The 20,810-nt window shown below is 33.8% G+C and overlaps 1 protein-coding gene and 3 long non-coding RNA genes across 4 annotated transcripts; 2 read left to right on the top strand and 2 right to left on the bottom strand.

Moving 5' to 3' along the window:
- Window positions 1-1,747: 1,747 nt before the first annotated feature.
- On the bottom strand, window positions 1,748-2,691 carry LOC128556025 (uncharacterized). Its single transcript, XR_008370399.1, has 3 exons — window positions 2,628-2,691; window positions 2,221-2,505; window positions 1,748-1,914 (listed from the first exon to the last, which is right to left on the bottom strand). It is a non-coding gene; the product is annotated as an uncharacterized LOC128556025 (long non-coding RNA).
- Window positions 2,692-4,138: 1,447 nt separating this feature from the next.
- Window positions 4,139-6,250, top strand: LOC128556024 (uncharacterized). Its single transcript, XM_053539921.1, has 3 exons — window positions 4,139-4,202; window positions 4,397-4,749; window positions 6,103-6,250. The coding sequence occupies exons 2-3, from the start codon at window positions 4,404-4,406 to the stop codon at window positions 6,114-6,116; spliced, it is 360 nt and encodes a 119-aa protein (XP_053395896.1). The 5' UTR covers window positions 4,139-4,202; window positions 4,397-4,403; the 3' UTR covers window positions 6,117-6,250.
- A 4,766-nt stretch (window positions 6,251-11,016) lies between these two features.
- Window positions 11,017-12,343, bottom strand: LOC123523541 (uncharacterized). Its single transcript, XR_006681132.2, has 3 exons — window positions 12,194-12,343; window positions 11,562-11,845; window positions 11,017-11,185 (listed from the first exon to the last, which is right to left on the bottom strand). It is a non-coding gene; the product is annotated as an uncharacterized LOC123523541 (long non-coding RNA).
- A 2,535-nt stretch (window positions 12,344-14,878) lies between these two features.
- Window positions 14,879-18,309, top strand: LOC128556023 (uncharacterized). The gene is made up of 3 exons (XR_008370398.1): window positions 14,879-14,959; window positions 16,569-16,855; window positions 17,150-18,309. It is a non-coding gene; the product is annotated as an uncharacterized LOC128556023 (long non-coding RNA).
- The last annotated feature ends 2,501 nt before the right edge of the window (window positions 18,310-20,810 follow it).

The following is a 20,810-nucleotide window of genomic DNA, read 5'->3' as shown; positions in this document are numbered from 1 at the left end:
CTGCATACGAGAATCATAAAGTTTTCATGAACATGTTATGAACTTTCGCGAAAAAATAATACTTTTCGCGAAATATTGAATAAACTTTCGTTAAAGTAGGAGAATATTTTCGTGAAAATATTATCTGGTTAACCAGACAATATGTCAAAATAGTGCCCTGAACTACATAAAGATAACCCAATAGTCCCCTCTACGGAATGAAGTGTGTTATATCCACCTCAATGCCCGACCACCACCCCTAAGAGAGTTTTAAACTTATAGATATTTAATTATAACATTCAGATGGGTTACAAAATCAACTTATTTTTTAACTCTGTTATCGTATGCAGTAGTTGGCACTATCGTGAATTTTTTCCACTTAGAACAAGAGATTCTTTTCGTGAAAAGTTTTTGAATTTTCACGAAAACTGTACGAATTTTCGCGAAAACTATCTGCTTAAGTGAATGCAGAAATATGCCACCATAGGTTTCTGTCTCTTATTGTATTATAAACCTATAATCTTCGGAAAGGTATTTAAGTCATCTCTAAACAGATACAACAAGCAAGAGGAAACAAAGACATGTGGCATTTTCATGATGAATATGTATTCCTGTTTTTTTTTCATGACATGTATTATTAAATGCAAAACTGTGGCACTCCTTAGTGAAATTGGACAAAACTAAGCTACATGATATAAAAATTTTCATCTTTTGTCTTGTGTCAATAAATGACAAAAAAAATGTCCCAAAGAAAAAAATATCCCCGAAATTACTTTCAATGTGACTTTTTGGCTAATAGTAGAAAGGCATTATGAACATTCTCGACCCATTTTATTACGCTAAAAACCCCAACAAAATCTGCTAAATGTACTGAGCTTCTTAGTTTTAAGGAATGCAAAAGGTAACGAAAGAGGTCGGACTTCCTTGTGCCTCACATTACATGAACCAACTGTATTTTGCTGACAATGGCCTACATAGCAATACTATGGGTAATTCGCGGATATTTTTCACAACATTGTAAGCCCTGCATGGGTTATAGTTATCGTTATCGCTATCGGAAAGGTAAGGATGAATTTAATATCCAGTAAACTTCCTTTGCTCTTTTTTGGAATATTAGTTTTTAGCGCTTTTAATTTTGTGACATTTTGGGCAAAGTCCTTTGCTGACTTTGATATATACCCAAACTACATATTCACGGACATAAAAACGCATAAAAACATTAAACTGTTGTAGACATGTCGTACTTTTCTAACTGCATTTAAACAGAAACAGGAACCAGGTTGAAAATAGGACATAAATTGTGTGACGCAATTTTCTTCTCACATGCATATGATTGCATTCGAAATGTTGACAGCTATAAGAGTATTCTTCTACATATTTTGGCAATTAACTTTACGAATTCAGAACGTTCGACTACATCTGATGTGAATCATTTTTACATTAACGCTATTCAAACCTAGTACCAGAGGGATTTGTTTTGTTTTGGTAACATTCTTTGCCGGAGTAACACGCGGCGAAACTTTTGGCCTCTATCCTAACTAATTTATTAGACAGCAGTGTTTCTTCCCTTGGTGTGTGAGCGGGCCACAAAGTTACGAGTTTTAGGACATGATTAATCGCCCCCGATTATTTGGAGTTGTATATGTTTATTAAAATGATGTGAACTTATGCATCTTTACACGAGATCATTCGTATCCTTTTGTCTTGAAAATCTAAATGGCGGCTTATAACTGTTGCAGGGAGCACCATTAATATCAAACAATCAGAAAACAATTTACTTTTTTTTATTATTTTCTAGTACATCTGTTAACAAAATTGTAACAAGATATTTCAATAATTAAGTAACATGTATTAAAGAATTTGGCACATCGTTGTCTATTGAAATATAGAAGAAATCCCTCTGCATTGGATTTGGTAACGTCTAATAGGTAGTAGCTGAAAATACATACGAAATACATATATAAATTTGCGACTTCACCTTTGCTTCATTCATATACAATACAATACAATCTTACTGATTACGTTTCTGTCTTCAATGCTTTGAACGTGTTGTGTTTCTATAACACGGAAAGAATGTTATTTAAATGTGGTAAAATAATATACATGTCTACATTTATTGTTTAATACGTTTTAAGTTATCTATTTTGTTATTAAGATGTTTCAACATCAATATATGTTTGAAATCAAATCACATTGAATTTTTCAATAATGTACGTGTTTAGACAGAAAGCGTACACTTACGATAGATCGGCCTCCTCCTAGAGTAACTTGCACCTGTATTTATGTATCGTGATCTGCTTGGTCTATACACGGTTCCATGTCCAAGTCTGGAGAGTCTTCGAGTTCCACCTAGCAAGCGTCCTGTTGTCAATCGCCCAGATCTGATACGTGGTAGTCTTGATCCAGTAAGGAGTCCGAGCCCATTATAGTTGTCATATGGGTCATAACTTGACCTGTAAGACTGGGCATACACACAGCATACAACTGCCAGGATGGCGGTAAAGGCAAGAAGCGATTTCATCTTGGCTGAAAAATAGTACATAGTCTTAATATATATCATAAAAATATAAAAAAGTATTTCAAAGGTACACGAGCAAATGAGAAAGAAAGAAAACAGTTGCAGTCAAGTTGCTCCATACAAAACATACCTCAAGACTGATCTTCTACTGACGAGCTTCGTTCTGTTGGTCGACTGCAAGGATTCCATCTGAATACCTATATATAGTCTCAAAGAAAGTTAAATCGTGTTTGCATCAATCAATATATTAACATGAATGACGTACAACAACGTAGCCACTACATCTGGGAGATTTACAAAACAATAAATAAATTAATAAGTAATTCACTTCCTTTCGCCCGAGGGATCACAACAATTTTTAAATATTCTGTATGTCAAACGTTAATACAGACTGGTAGGTTCGCAACGTTTGATTACAAAATGAAGTGATTTGATGAAGTGAACAAGTACAATGTCAACTGATAAAGTTAGACATTCTCTGGCCGTAAAATCATGGTACTGAAACAAGACAAGTTTGTAAAATCTGGTTAGAGTCTTTAATGTCTCTTTGAATAAATTGTCCAGTACCATTGTAGTTTTGAGCATCTCTTGGATCTGATGGAATTATTGTAAGCGAAGAAATATCCAGTTAGCGGTTCTACCCAGTTGCAAGCAATAAAGTCCGAATGGGCGACTTGGATATTTTGCAACCATTCAAGAGAGAAAATCACCATTTGACTGGTGTCAGTGTGATCTACGTTCTCCCATTTCCCCCAAAACTATACGTACAGACATATATACAAAGTGGGATGGTAACCAGGGTTATACATGAACAATTGTAACATGTAAACTTTATCGTTCTTAACACGAACATTTTCGAAAATACACATTTTCGCTAGTAAATTCACGTCACCTACGTCACCATACAATATAGATGTTTTTGAGAACAGTTACAAAGTACCAATACAGATCTAGGGAATGTAAGAAAGGGGCGAATGTCTTCAAAGTTAAGATGTCATAGGTACAAGCCTATAAGCTAGTAGAACAACAGAGTGTAAATGTAACTTTTTTTTATTAATGTTCATTGGCTCTTTTGACCGTTTTTATACATTACACACCGAAAACTATTCAGTTAGTTTACACTAATTTATTTGAGCTCGATTGTGATGAAAGCTTTAAGCTTAGATGAACCACTTTCGAGTCCGCTTCCTAGAAAGCCCAGTACTGTGTTAAATTAGAAGTCATGGCCGTGACCCTAGTAGGGCTCGAACCCACGACCCCCTGGTTGAGCGACCAACACCTTAACCACTAGATCACCGCTCCCCAATTCAGTTGCCATAGTAAGTAAAATACAACTGGATTTTCTGTCATATACAAATTGAACAGCGGTACAAAATAAATTAATATTCGTTTGAGCCAAACATGTTCCTGTTTGTATCGAAAAATGCTTAAATATTAGTAAGTTATTAATAACATGTCAATCTTTTAATGTATCTTAATATGAACAAGGAAGAATAGCTCAACGACTTAGGATGAAGTACGTCATTATGCTAATTTACAAAAATACGTTCGTGCTTAATTAAAATCATTTACTGCGGTATATTTTGACATCAACAATGATTTGGTGAATTAGTGACATTTCTGGTAGGTATATAAGTAATGCTGTAAACACTTACACTACTCACTGGTATACCGACGTCCATTCAGTTCCAAACTGTATCTTTAGGTAAGCGTTAACAAAAACAAAAATGATACACACATTTCATATTTCTTTTTCCTATTTGAAATTATTTTGTTTTTATCTGAATATAGAAAATATACTTTATTATTTCATTTCTACACTTAAACTATAAATTGTATTGTGATGAAAACATTTTTATACTTTTAAACTCGGACATCACTATTATTTATATTTTTTAGGATCAAAATGAAAACATTCATCGTAATTATCGCCGTATCCATGGTATGCTGCGTGTACGCCCAGACATACGGAATTTCCAGTTATGACCCGTATGACAACTACGATGGGATCGGACACCTCGCTGGTTCAAGGCGGACCATTGGATCTGGACGCTTAACCAGGGGTTCTTTGTTTGGAGGAACTCGTAGAATTTCCAGACTTCCACATATTGGCTCAAGACGTTTAGCAAGAGGACGTTCGACAGGAGGGACACTTGGACTGGCCAGACTTGGTCGTGGTAGGATGCACCGACCAATAGGCACACGATATATAGATACACAAGATAGTTACATTCCTAGGAGACCAATTTATCGTGAGTTACGCATTGTTGTTGAATACTTTATTGATATATTTTCCTGTTGTAAAAGTACAGTCTATCCTTATTTAAAGGTCACCTCTATATATATGACCCTGCTTTGATCGGTCACCTTCAATCCGATCATCGACCTATGTAATATGACCGTATAGCGTGACAATGTCTTGCGCGGTCAGCTTCCAGCAAAATAGTCAGCAAAATGCACTTTTACGACCACTAAAATCTTTTATGAGATAAAGTAACAATGTACTATTTTCTCTACTGCACTGCTGTAAACAAGGTCCCAGGTAGTTTTATAGTCGAAACATGGATCAAGACGTGAGATAAAATTTAATTTTTTTGTTTGCGTTAATCTTTTGTATGCAACATGCCTAAATTGTAGAAATAAAATTGCAATATTTGAGCATTTATGACAATAATAGAAGGATGTCAAAATTAGAAATTAAAGTTATCATCGTCATTTACGAGACAATAACCATTTCTGGAAGCAATCACGTACTTTGGACTAAAAGCAGCTCCGAATTATGTTTACTTATATATTGTAATATCAGAAAACATTTTTTTTACAAAGCTTCTGCGCGTGACGTAATACAAGAAGTTTTATGATATTACAAACAATATGCCTTATGTACAGATAATAAGCAATGTTTATGTCCTACATCGAAAACCTTGATATTGTGGTCACATATTTATCATGGTCACTTTCAGCCAGTCTCTTCAATTGCCGCTATAAACAGGTTAGGGTGTATTAGTTATTGAATATAAAAGAGCACATTTTCATATATATCATGGACATGTTGAAAACCAAAAACATTTTATCACCATTATTATGGCCAAGTTTAAAACTAAAGGATTTGCACATGGAATGATATTTGAGATATTTTATGTTGTTCAAAATCCAAAATGTTATCCAAAGCACATAAAATATAATAATATTATTATTCTAGTCAGAATTCATACGTATTTCAATACATATATTTTACTGTTAAAGAAAAACAAAATTATATAAAAATAATGAAGATACACATATTTTTCAAGAAGAGACGGAGACCTTTAACTAAGTGAGCTGATATATAGCTGAAACAGGTTTGGCGTATATTTGCGCAGTTTTCAGGTAATTCAGTGTGTAACATTGTTTATACTATTGTAAAGATCAAAGGAAAATTACATCACAATGGGATAAAATACTTTGATCATCTTCAGACAATTTTATGAAGATATAACCAAGAGCGTATTTCACACACACTACATTTATCATCTTTCTGAACAATTAATCAAAATTGATACTTTTGTTGGTTGTACGTTATATCTCATCTCTTTTGCTTACAATATTTGCTTTTTTCTTTTCAGCAACTACATATTAGATGCCAGCAAATCCACAACACTGAAGATTTCTGTAATTCTCCAGAGACGAAGTGCCAAATATATACAATTTATTTTATTTCATTCATTTGTCAAAATGGAAAAGTAATTGAAAATAAAACTGTTTTGCTTCACACATCTGCTTTGTGTTTTTATATATATATATATAAGCTTTGTATACAAAAATCTCTCCCAAGATAGAAGATCTCCAGCAATACGTATGTTGTGAAACCCGTAACACAAAACTCCCACACTCCAAGTGAACGTTGTGAAACTGAACAAAACGATTGAAAACAAACGATTGGAAATGGACCCACTCCCCCACCCCCTTACATCGTAGACATTTGATGTTTGTGCCTTCTCATGGTACTGCTGAAAAATGGGTTAATAGTATTACTAGAGAAGAGAACAAAGTTCATCACCTGCGTTATTTGTTTACGTACAGCCGGAGGATTGCTTACTCTTTTATCTTTTTATGTCCTAATGATTTTCAGAATGAAGAATTAAAGTATACTTTCAACATAAGATATAGAATGCAACCAGTCGGAATAATAGCACTCAGTTTGTCTGTTTATGTTTGATAATGGAATGTTCAACATTCCTTACGCCAGGTAGCACCGGCATAAGTGTAACCCTAGTAGGAAGAAACATTGAATGATAACAAAGGACCGGAAATGACAGAAATACTTAGACTTACCAGTAAATTTAGGCTTATTACCTCCAGAGAAATGATATAAATAGCTAATAGAGTTATTTCACACAGGGAAATAAGTAGAAAGCTTTATCTAAAATGAGAAGTCAAGTACGTATAAGGGGTCTCCGTGACCGAGTTATTAAAGTCGCTGACTTTAATTCACTTGTGGACTCGAGCCTCGCTTTGTGCGTATACTTTTTCATGTGAAGAAGCCATCCGACGTGCAGATGGAAAGCCGATAGTTCTATCCATGTGCCAACACGTGATGAAATAATGCTCGAAGGGGCACCTTTTCATCATCAAAGCTGGAGGAAAATCACCATATGAACAATAAATGTGTCGTTTTGAGTTAGATCCAACATATATGTGTATGTTGGAGTCAGTAGAAACAAATATATGTGTACATCCTTATGAAATATACGGGTACAAAACAACCCGGACGTCTCTTAACAGGCAATAATCAATGCGATATATTAACGACAATTCTGTTACCCGTATAGTTATCTGTATATTTATATAGACCTTTTATAATGATAGATAAAATGTTTACATATATAAAACAGGATGTTTTGAGGAATGTACATACAGGAATCATATTTTCTTTAACAATGTAAAACATGACTGGATCGAAGTGGTGTATAAGAGGACCGCTTCATATCATTTAGGATAATCTTGGAAAACTTAAGTAGAAAATAACTTTTCTTAATTCAGGTGTTACGTTATTACGATTTATATATTAACATCTATCTGTTGTAATAGTACAGCAATTAAATAGTCATGATTTTTATAAAGTGAAAGAACTCAATTTTGAATGTGTATTTCCTTATTTGTTTCATATTTATTCTAAGAAAAGTTTCAAACCTTGAATCAAGTCATGCCCCAAAAACCTCGTCGGTTCCAGTATTACCAAATATTTCCGTGTTCAATGACTATAATGACCATTATAGATTTGTTTCCACATATAGTCTGGGCCACTGGCGTACGCTATGAATAAAGATATGAAATGCGCCGAAAGTTATTGTCAAGGTGGTGGTGTACGTATACTAATGGCTGTTTATAACATTTTTGTTCCATTGTTCAAGTAGCTGTTCAATTAAATCTTGATATGAGCCGCACCATGAGAAAACCAACAAAGTGCGTTTGCGACATGAAATGTGAAATGTTGGGAAAGAAATCTGCATATGAGCCGCGCCATGAGAAAACCAACATAGCGCGTTTGCGACCAGTATGCATCCAGACCAGACTGCGCATTCGCGCAGTCTGGTCAGGATCCATGCTGTTCGCTTACGGTTTCTCTAATTGCAATAGGCTTTGAAAGCGAACAGTATGGATCCTGACAAGACTGCGAGGATGCGCAGGCTGGTCTGGATCCATACTGGTCGCAAAAGCGCTATGTTGGTTTTCTCATGGCGCGGCTCATATGCAGATTTTTATCCAAACATTTCACAATAGCATAGACCTGCAATCATATACATGCAAATCGACAGGCGAAGTAAAATCCTCATTTATGGTTTGATAAAGTTGTAGATTTTATGCAATTGTGCGAACATTCTCTAGAAGGAAATTTACAGCAAAGGAATGAAAATCCACGACAGACTTCGCCGGGATAAACTTATGTGTGAACAATATGTGTAATTAAAATCTACCAGAAGATCATTTGGCTGCGGAGTCGATTTAATACGTGACACGAATAAGAAAAGTTCTTGAAATCGCCCGTTGCACCAGCTTTAACATTTAATTGATCCTTGATCCCTAAGGACTGGATAGTTCCATAGGCACGAGTATCTGAACTGGGACAAAAAATATGACCAGACTGGTAAAAATCCCTGTTTTCATCCTAAATGAGTCCAAAATGAAAAATATGTAGTGAAATATGAGCACCCTTCAATTCATATATACGATCTACTGAAGGCCGGAATCCAGAGATTCGAGCCTGCGAGCAATGAGCTTGCTCCAATGCCATTGTGAAATAAATTTTCCAGAAAGTTATATAAACTATCTATCACTATTTAACGTATGTATTTAGTAACAATATGAGACCGACCACAAGTCTCTAGCCCTTCCCGTTCATGAAATATATACCGTTTCATATATCACGAAACGAGTGCTTTCCTGCTGCAAGTCCCAGGTAGACAACGAAACGGTACGAAAACATCGACTAAAATGTGGTTGTCAGCCGAGCACGGGTCAGATTCACTAGCCATTAGTAAAACGTAAAGATAAATATGTAAATTAAGGACACATATGACCGTCAGTAGTATCTGCTACACACCATACTTACTTTTTTATGTTTCCGCCGGTCTTTCGATTGCATTCTCCGCCATTGAACAGAATTCCTTCCGTATTTAGGAACGTGATTTCTGATTGGCCAATAGCGACACACCTCCGACAGAATCGCGACGTTTCGCACAAGATTATTCGGATATAATCATATCGCTTTCAATGGTGGAGAATGCAATAAAAACCCAAGGGGAAAGTAAAAAAGTAAATATCGTGTGTAGCAGGATAGTGGCCTTAATTTACATATTTAGTTATAATTGTTAGTAATGGCTAGTGAATCTGAGCATAGAACAGCCAAGAAAATACCAAGCTATGTTTGATTGACTGTGTTTATAGAATGAAATTGAAATAACAACACTTTCATGTTACCATCATTGTCAGAAACGGAGCTCTATTATATTACATCGCCAAGAACTAATAACAGTATTAAAGTTATGTCATTAAAAAGTTATTATAAACAGCCAACAAATTTCTTTTCGTAATTATATCAGCACAAAACGATCAACCTATAAAATGAGGAAATACACAATATATTGATCACTTTTCTTAAAGGATCACTATATATTCAGGGCCACTATACATAAGGGATCGCTATAGCTACATGTGCAATTTTTCTATACATATAGACTGACTGTATATGCAGGATCACTGTACATAGAGAGTCACTGTACATACTCGCTCACTGTACATACAGGATTACTATACGTACAGGATCACTATACACTAAGGCTCACTGTACATACAGGATCACTGTGCATACAAGGTAACTGTACATACAGAATCACTATACACAATACAGCCTCACTGTACACACAGTCACACTGTACATACAGGCTCACTGAATTTACAGGGTCATTGTACATACAAGATAACTGTACGTACATGATTTCTGTACATACAGGCTCATTGTACATACAGAATCACTATACCTACAAAATCAAAACTTGTTTTAACTTATGCTGAAAATGATTATCTGCTTGACGCACACCATAAATATCCTCACTGAATTTGCACACACCAATGAGGTGTAGCTGTGCGGACGGAGTAAATGTTATAATAATAATGCATTCAAAAAGGTAAGGGTAGATTTCACGGAAGTACAGAGCTCCCCAGACTCAGTCGTAGAGCCTAACTTATTAACTTCATACAGAAACATTTGTTGCGATTTTAACACATCTTCTTTATATCAGATGCTTATAATGAGTTGATGTATATTCAACATTGTTTAATTATAGTAACACTCTTTTTTTTTCAAGTTGTTTTTGGTTTATGTTTACCTTAATTCTAGCGTAGGAACGGTAGGTCTATATTTTATAATGCCCATCTTGCTTATGTTAAATTCACATTATTATATCATGTATGTAATCGTGTTGTCCGTCAGTTACTTAGCTAATTCGTTATCTAGTTCATTATTTCGTCTGAAACCTAATGTTCAACATAATGGGAAGTTACGCGCAGAAATGAGCTCTCCACCTCCCAGGTCAATGTTGTAGGTACTCAGATCGCTTAGCTCAGCAGGGAGAGCGCAGATCTTAAGAGGGTTTACAATCTCATGAGGGTTTACAATCCGGCGAGGAATAATAATCAAACCAAAATTCAGTCTTATGTTTCATATAGCGAATAAAGTAGCGGGACTTATTCCTTAAATTATTTTACTGTTATGAAAATCGTATTGTATCAATATTAAATCACCAACACATCTTTAGAAGATATTAGTTGCCTGCACTGCCGATGTTTTCGGAATAATAGACCAGTACAGGCTAACTTTCAGACATTTCCTATCAGGCGTTGACTGTATGTTGCGGTTTAAATAAAAAATCAGTAAATAATAAGTCATGAAACTACCGGTCGATGAGGATCAAGACTGTGGGTATGTTGCAATTCGTAAATTTACGGGTTTTAATTTACAAATACAAGTTTGTTTCGAAATACACATTTTTATTTTTCAAATGACTGCTTTTGCGTACAAAGGAAATATAAACAAGGAATTAAACAACATATATATGCATCAACGTATTTGGCACTGTCTCTTGAAAAGAAGGTAGAATGTAGGAAGACACCATTGTATTGGATTTCAAAACGTCTAATATGTTGTAGCTGAAATAGGAAAAGAGTATATTGTTACAATCAAAGGAAAACGTTTATGAATTCCTTAGGTATACAAAAGATTATAGAGTTGGACATTTCGCTAATTAAGAATTGGATGAGTTGATGATACGTGATTGAATAGAATTTAATGAATAAGATCGAAAGTTTTTTTCTCAAATCTGTATTAAAATCATTTCCAATTAAAATATATATCCTCCATGAAGTTTAGCTGAAGGTCCTAATTTTCCCTTCTTTATAGCAAAAAGTATCAACTAAACTTACATCAATCCGTACTCTCTTCTCAATTTACCACGAGTTCTTTAAAATAGTTTTGTACATAATATTCTGAAAGAAATTATATGTATTGAATAAATATCGAACTTACAATAAACTCGTCTCCTTCTAGGAAAATAACTTGAACTTGTATCTATATATGAGCTTCTTGGTCTATATACTCTTCCACGGCCTAGTCTGGTCAGCCCACGAGTCCTTCCCAGTAAGGAACCTCCTGTTAAACGTCTGGAGCCTATATGTCGTCTTGCTCCAGTAAGTAAACCGACCCCGCCATAGTTATCATAAGGATCATAACTCGACACACCGTATGTCTGAGAGTACACACTGCACACTACTGACAGGGCGACAAAGGCAATGAGTATCTTCATGTTGATTCTGAAATGCAGAGAGTATTTGTAATTTACATGTTTAGAAATAATGCGCTTCACAATATCATAAAACCTCCGGTGTGAAATCTATCATCGCAATATAAAAGTATCTTGGACTGAAAAATGTAGACAAAACTGCTTGTATCTTAATGGTAGAATGTTTTAACATGAAAGTTTAAAAAAGATAATTTCAGTATTACATGATATGTGTTATCTTTCTGAGACATTAAGAGGCAGTTTCAGTGCAATTTAAACTATCGTAACGTATGTCGTCACCTTCTATAGAAACATAAATACATATTAACGTCTAGTTTAAAACTTCAAGTACAAAGTAAATTTATTGAAATAGACTTACCAGTGGATTCGAACAAGCTCGTCTAGTTGTATAATTTATACTGCATCAACTGTAACTAATCTGATCCTCAGCTCAACACGGTATTTATATACCCTTGTAGAGCTTTAGTCTTAAGAATAACCATGATAACGAAACCGCAATGACGACAATGTTTTAATACCAACGAGTTAATGCAAATGATATTTAATATTTAGAGACATACATCATGGCTACTGCATCTTAATTTGATTATTTCCTTCCTCGATCAAGTCACGATTTAACATATGGTTTTCAACAGAAATGTTTACGTTTACAAATTGCATTTTTACAAGTGATTAGCTTTCACTTTTATTACAAGAGCAATTTGAAATGAACACTTTTATTTTGCTGTATACTTGAAAGTCATGCAATGACGTCCGAACAAATGGATGTCAGATGTGAGGGAACAAATGCCTGCTTTAGAAGAAACACGACACTATTCAATTTATTCTTATTTTCATTACTAATATAATAATAATGATAATAATAATACTAGTAATAATAATAAGATAACAATTATTGTTATTTTATCACATTTATATAGCGGAGCATCCGCGGCCACCGAGTTGTGAAGGTCGATATTTTCATACATATGTGTCACTTGTATCTCATCGCATCTGTTGCTTAATATAAGAGTATCCGCTTTTTGTGCGGGAGGCCGGTGGTTAGATCCCGGGCCGCGTCATACCAAAGACGTGAAAAATGGTATTGGTAGCTCCCTTGCTTGGCACTAAATGTTGAACTTTGAGGTAAAATAAGCACAGGATACCTAGTTTGTTACACAATAGCTTTGTGTCTTATGTTGTCAGCTAAATACTAGTATATGCGACAATAAATAAAGTTTTACTTTTATATCGCCTCGCTGCTGGTTTGAAACATCGCTTTGAATGAGAGAGCCATTCCGCTGGCTTGCTCTATCCAGATACAAAGCCGTGCCTGATATAATGCCCGTTGTGGCAGACGTGGTCTTCCTCCACCATCAAAAAACTGAAAAGTCGACATGATTGTTACCTTTTTTGTCTGTGTGCCAAAACCCAAAAAACACATTTGCATAACACTCTCCAGAGTGCTTAACAACAGACAAGAATACAAATCTAAAGATTCAGACATAAAGCCATGCATAACAAATGGGTTTAAATATAATAGACAAGATTAATCGCTCAGTTTGCGTAGCGTTGAATTTAACATGAACATGAAACAAATAGCATATTTGCCACGGAGACACTTTTATATTTAAACATTTGCCGTTTCATTAAGACAAATCTATAGATTACCTTTTAAAAAGATCGTTTTTACACATAAAAGATACAGAATAAAGGGGACGCCAATATGATACAAATTTACATAAACAGAAGCAAAAACACAACTTCACACTGTACGATAAAGAATTTTGAAATATGGACACCGATTTAAATGGGGTGACAGGTTGGGCGAATATACTAGCGATCCAAACACGTTGAATTTCTCTGAATACACCATGAAAGTTTCTTGTTTATGCCAGCATTTCCTGTATGGAGTCATTCTTTCATGAAACATTATTTTTTATCTCATTAATATACGAGACATTAATTACAGAGACATGCACACTTTTCTGCCTGAAATGCAGCTTTTATTTCATAATCGAATACAAAAGAAAAAGTGGACACGCCACAAGTCGCCCTAAAGGACAAAAATGGAAATATTGGGGGCTCGGTTTGATCGAGCCTGTCCATGGACGGAAGTGGAAAAACATGCTAAAATTCCATTTTAGCACTTTGTAGAAGCATATAACCAAGGTGTCCAGTGTGATCTGCAATGATGCATTCGATTCTCGTGCATTTGAAATTATTATTGCATCAGCTTTTTTAAAGATAAAGTACAATTTTATATGTGGCCATACGTCTGACGTTATATGAGATATCAAAACATAAAAAAAAAAAAAAAAAAAAAAAATAACCGACGCCTATCAAATAAATCTGGACAAAAACATCACACAAAACTCTGTCACATAAAAGGCTCAATCAAGTAAAAGTTTTTATTTAAGGTAGCATATAACACGTGATGAAATTGGTTCCTTAATGTATTCAATATCATATCAAAAAGGTGTATAATCTTGTGTATGTTTGGAAAGGGCTGTTTTATGTCTTGAAATTAAACTGAATATAGCCTTTTTGACTACCATAAGAAATAGGCAACTACAGAAAATAAAATGATTTATCAATCAACGGTTGGAGAAGGCTTATGACTAGGGATGACTCCTTGAACCCAACAGTTTTGTTGCATTTTACAAAGTATTCTCTACTTGAGGGAATGGTGTCATAGCTCTTGATGTTTTCTTTAAATTAAGTCAATACCATTCTTTGTGCAGTGACAGAGGCTAATACCCAATTAGAAATACTAAAATGTTACTAAAATTGAAAGACATTATTTTGGTATGGTTCTCTCAAGCAGGAATCATTTCATAAAATATGGGAAACGTTCCTAAAGTACAAGAACTCATCACTGGCAACTGTAAGCTTTGTTCGAACATTGTAGTGAACCCTGAGGCAAAAGGAAGTGAACTGATAAAGATGCAGTTCGTAATTAAAACGTAAATTGTGTTACGTTAATAATAGTACGTCATTCGATAAAACGCTCTGTTTCATTTTTAATTGCTTCACGATTCTCACGTTTTCAAGCCTCCGCTTAGTATATATACAGGTGAAAGTATGAAGATGTTATCCCAGCAAATAGAAATTCGTCTGTTTTTACAAAACGTCGCCTTTACAGGTAAGCAAGCTGTTTTACAATTTCTAAAACTCGCATTTAAATTTATTGTATATAAGTAAATCTTTTCTTTTCCTTAAGATTGAAAAATTCCCCAATGTTATTATTTATCTATAGGTGTATTTGATATAATTGAAACTGTTTTCTCCCTCTCTATATAATGATTTTTATCGCACTCTTTGTATACCTACTTTCAACAGCGCTAATATTGTTTGTACATTTCTGAGAGACCGTAACATATTTCATTGTAATAAAATTATTTCTTTTACAATCTGACATATTTATTGCTAAAATGTATCATTTGTATCAGATTTTAAAATATAACACTGATCTCCAAATCGTATGACAACAAAAAAGAGAAAACATTTAGATACCCGAAAATTACTGCTATATTTTTTAGAAGGTTTAGAACTTAGTTACTGACAGATTATATTTTATTGAAACAAATAAGAATTAGTTGTTTTTACTATTTTTTCCATTCAAAATTGAAAAGCTTTTGTAACTTTTATGAGCTTTACATTTAACGAACATTAAGGACGTATTCCTTCGCGGTGTATTGATCAAAAACGCAGGATTTTTTTATAGCCGCGCGGCCAGGGTTCGATTCCCGACTCGGGTGTGTTTTTGATCCTGATTTGGGATTTTTAAAATACTGTAGTTTAGAATCTAATGTTCATAATGTGACCAAACTTCAATTTTAAAGAAAGATCATTTTAGCCAAAATCTGTTTAAACACGTCAAACGAAATTAATCGTGGATCTTATGACTGCAAGACCTATAAGTCACTAAAGTGAATACATCCTCTACCCAGTCATCAATTTTTGAGTAAAGCAAACAAGAGTAAGACTTACACCTAAAATATTTACTACATTATATACTGTATTCCCTCCTTGAGTAAAAAGTAAACGGTGTCACAATTTCTAAATATGTTCAAATTATATGTGCAGCAACAGGGGGTTTGCCACTTCAATATAAAACTGTCATAAAACTTTTTGGTAAGGTTCCCGTCAGCAAGTAGTAGTGTATAAAATGCAGTAAAATTATTTTGGTACTAGGAGCTGCTCCTAGCAGGGTTACTTAATTACAAGAATTGATGACTTGTAAGGCATTTTATTTCCTTAAATGACTTACATTTTTTTGTAGTCATAAGCTACCATTATCAATTTTGTTGATTTAAAAGACCGTTCCAAAACTGTATAGGTTTATAGGTTAGTGGAACAAGGGCTAGTGGTATGCCAGTGCTTCAGCGTTTCATTTAAATAAAAAATGAGTTTGACAGTCCATCATACATGAACATTATGCCTGTCAGTCTGTAAGCAAGAGATTTACATGTTCCGAAACAAACTACTTCCTGATCTTTTATTTTCTATTAATGCTTTGGAATGAACAGGGTGGTTTATAAATAAAAGTATCAAAACAAAATTCTTGGTAGGCGTAGATTTGTTATAAAGAATCAGTCATCATGAAAATAAATATGCCGAGCACTGGTTCCATTGGTGTAAATTATCTAAATATAAGTATAAAAACACAAACCTTTGCAGACTTCAGTTTTACGCCATCTTGAAAACATTGTTTCTAAACTTGGGAGTTACAAATACTCTCTTCGTTTCAGACTCAACATGAAAACATTCATTGCCTTTGTCGCCCTGTCAGTAGTATGCAGTGTATACTCTCAGACATACAGTGTATCAAGTTATGATCCTTACGAAAGTTATGGCGGGATAGGATTACTTACTGGAGCAAGACGACTTGTAGGCTCTAGACGTTTAACAGGAGGTTCTTTGCTGGGAGGAACTCGTGGGCTGTCCAGACTAAGTCGTAGAAGAGTGTATAGACCAAGCAGCACACGATATATAGATACAAGGCAAAGTTACATTCCAAGAAGGAGACAAGTTTATCGTAAGTTACACGGTTTTCGCTCGACTTACTTCGGCTTTCACAATTAGTTCACAGATTGTTTGAATTGTAATAAACGTTATGTTATATTTGATCATAATTTTATTTTTATCTTTTGATTTAATACACTTAATATTCCCATTATGACCAAACATATTTTTTTAATTAAGAAGCGAATGCATGTGGATGTGACATTCAGTCCATTCAGGCCATAATAAATGGAATGTCAAACTTTTGTGGTGGCACTTCCTTAAATACCGTTCCTAAAATTGTAACAAACCTCTTTTTCTATTTCAGCTACAACATATTAGACGTTATGAAATCCATTACCATGGAAACATTCTTTCCAGAGACAGAATCGTGCCAAAAAAATCTCATGTATACATGTTGACAGATATAACGTATTTAGTTGCTTCTTCATTTCATTTCACTTTTGTGAAGATAGACATTCATTTGATAGAAAAAAATAAATCTTTTATTTTTCATAATTACTTATGAAGTACAGCAAACCTACCTATATGTTAGGAACTCGTAATAGACCAACACTATGTTTTACCAAATATGAAATGAAAAACGTAGCGTAAACACGTGAAAAAATGTATCCTAAGGAAATGAATGATGAAAAAGGTTTAATAAAATGCACTTACACTACTTATATTTGAAAATGAAACAGAGTCGGTAATGCATGCAAAAAGGATCTTCTTAACATACATGCATCAACTGACAAGGCAAATATTTGATAATGTGAAGTGAATAGTGTTGATAATAAAATTTTTTATTGTGAAATAATATAGAAGACAACTATTTTTATTTAGATGATTTTGACAGTTTTTGTTGTTGACTTATGCCCTATGGTTCCAAATTTATAGATCACCATTGATTGTTGACCGAACATTTTTGAAATTCAGAATTTAAACTCACTTTCGATTTTTTAACGCTTTGATTGTAGTGCTACTGTGAAAAGTTCTGGTCCCATAAAAAGTGCAAGCTTACATCAGAATTTTGCTTGCTTACTATGTATTACATGGCGGTACATGAATCGCTATAAATTCTAACCGTTGTAGTAAATTGTTACTTTTGAATATAATCTAATTTAATATTAAAACATCAATTTATCCAAACTAATTAATGTTGTCTGACCTCTACCCTTGGCGTAGCTTCCGTTAGCATTTCTGTAACAAAGAGATGGCAGTACCGGCTGAACTAGCTATTTATTATTTTCCATAAGGTTTCAGATTTCTCTTGTTTGTAATAAATGTATTTTTTTTCTGAGAAAAAATCAAAAAGATTAATGTATATAATAGTTAAATTTTCAAGGGAATGACTGTTTACTAATATTAGGATAACTTGTGGATCGTTCCTACTGCTATTATGGTATTGACCGTTGATATATGTTTGTACTCTAGTTATATAACAGTTACTACATTTATTGTATGCAATAAAATATGTTTAAACTATTTGTTTCGTCCACGTTTTACTTACTCTTTCATTTTCGTGAAAGTTTTGACACAAACTGATACATGTTTGTTTAATATTTTTTTTCATCTATTCTGCACTTGAGTTTTAGAAAATATATTGATACTTCCTTTTCAAGAACTTTATATATTCACATATGCGCATACATATAACCTGTTGTCCATCCGTCTTGTAAAAGACTGAAACGCAATGTATGTTATTGACCTTAGCAAGTCACTGCGGTTTTCAATCCGCAAACAATGTTATCTGCCGAAAAAATTCAACTGGTAACACTTTCTGTACACTGTATAACCTTACCAAGGTATGTAGTCTCTTATATGCAATCTGAATCGTTTTCCTTTATTTTGAAGACCTTTCTATGCTTATCTACAGTACTCCAAAGTTGAACTTCAGTAAATATACTTTAAACTTTTCAAGAAAAGCAAACATAATAAGAACCTTTCGTTAAAGATTCTTTTCGTACAAAAGTTTGTTCAGTTTTAATAGTCATATATTATTGTATACATGCACACATACTAATTGCTTGGGCCAAAAGATATTACAACATTACCTAGGGACCTCCACAGAACGGAGATAATACTCGTATAAATTGCTCAACAGCAATAATGGAATTAAACAGTAACAGAAACAGACTCATGAACAAATGAACCATTGTTTAGTTGCCACAAGAACTGACACCACCATCACCATACCCACGTTTTCGTTAAAGTGACATCATAAATACAGCAACGGAATATTATTTTGATTTAACTATTAATATCTGTTATAGTTCTTGATATAAGTATTGCATCTTTGAATAATATTTCATTTTAAGATGTTATTAAAATATTAAAACGAAATAAGTTTCTTTGCGCAAGTATTTATAAAAACTGTCCGCCTCCGAAGATCTTATCTTTTAGTATTTAACATTTTCAGTCTCGGCTCCACATTGTTAGGAAACGCTCGGCTCAAAATGATCATTACATGAATGCAAATCAGAATTAAGACTGTTGCCTTTTTACTTAGGACAATCTTACGTTGAAAGTATCTGTAGTAAACTCATTTCAACTCATGGATGATAAAATGTTTAACAACTACTTTGAACTTGATAACATTTAGTGTAATTCTAACTGGTATTAATGAGTTGTTACAAATTCGGCATTGTTGAATATTAGTGTTGATTGATTAGAACAATTACGTGCATGTGGCAGGTCATTCACAATAGCTTCAAGAATAACAATGGTATCAATGTTTACTGTTTTTGTTTTATGTTGATATTGACGTTAATATTACGTTTAGAACTACAACAGTCTTAAAAGCCTTCCTTCTAGCATATGTTAAATTCAAATATTATGTCCCAAAGACAATCATGCAGCAATTAAACGTTTATAGCTAGATTCGATTATCAGTTAGTTAGTTAATCAGCTAGCTAGTTTGTTAGTTAGTTCGTCCGATCGTTCTATAATTTGATAATTGTTCGTAAACAAAATGTACCGCAAAACAAGGTACGTCGAATATAAGGGTAAGGTATGTACATTCAAGGTCAAGACCAAGGGCAAGAACACTTATAGTGTTCCGAACTTACAGTCGGTTATTTATGTCTGGTCAGTTGGGATCATAAAATCCATTCAATGTTCAAGTATAAAAGAGGTCCACTTATGTCGGTGCTAGCGCGCGTGAGATTCCATTACTTCTTTCGAACAGATTTATTTAAACAGTATTCTGCATGTATTAGTTTGCTTTGATGTTTTTTAAGCTTCTAATGGACCTTCTTAAATATCATATGTATAGTATTTATTTCTGTCTCAGTTCATTTTTTTGATTTACAAAAATGGACTCCAGTGGAATAATTAATAACACATTGATTAATGTACGACACCCCACAAACTTTATTGATATATTTTCAGATATGCGAGTCCCCTAAAAATGTAAATCTCAAAGCAAAATTTAACAACATCGTCGTAATAATAATCCCTATGTCAGATGCTCCATTTCAGGGAAATGAATGCTTCTCAAATGAATTGTAGTTAAATAAGTAATTCTAAGGAATGTCATCGTTTTTAAACATCATTTGGTGTTAGTGGTTGAAATAAAAAGAAATTATATATTTGGTGAATAACATTTATTTATAAACGTATCAGAGAGTAAGTAGTATTTCGTAAAAAGAATATTGTCTCATTAATCAATAAACCTCACAATAGGTTGTCATCCTCAATTTCACTTTGTATAATTAGTGATAATATTTAAATACATCTAAATAACAGAATTAAATTTATATGAAATTCCAAAACTGAAATTTCATTACTTGGATTTTTTCATCACAGTTTGACGTATTCTTTTAAAAGAATCTTTGCCTGCCACCTGTTTACTTTTCTAAAGAGCTATATTTTAACAAACAAAATGATAGGTCATTTACTTCTTTGACCTGTTGTTCTAAGTTATCTCAAGCTGAAATGTGCTATTGTCTTGTCCAGCCTGTGACACTTGTGTGTATTGATTTGTG

Source organism: Mercenaria mercenaria, chromosome 3 (assembly GCF_021730395.1).
Source record: "Mercenaria mercenaria strain notata chromosome 3, MADL_Memer_1, whole genome shotgun sequence".
Classification (NCBI taxonomy): Eukaryota; Metazoa; Mollusca; class Bivalvia; order Venerida; family Veneridae; genus Mercenaria; species Mercenaria mercenaria.
The sequence above is the reverse complement of the archived record's forward strand: the minus strand, read 5'-3'. Positions and strand labels throughout refer to the sequence as shown.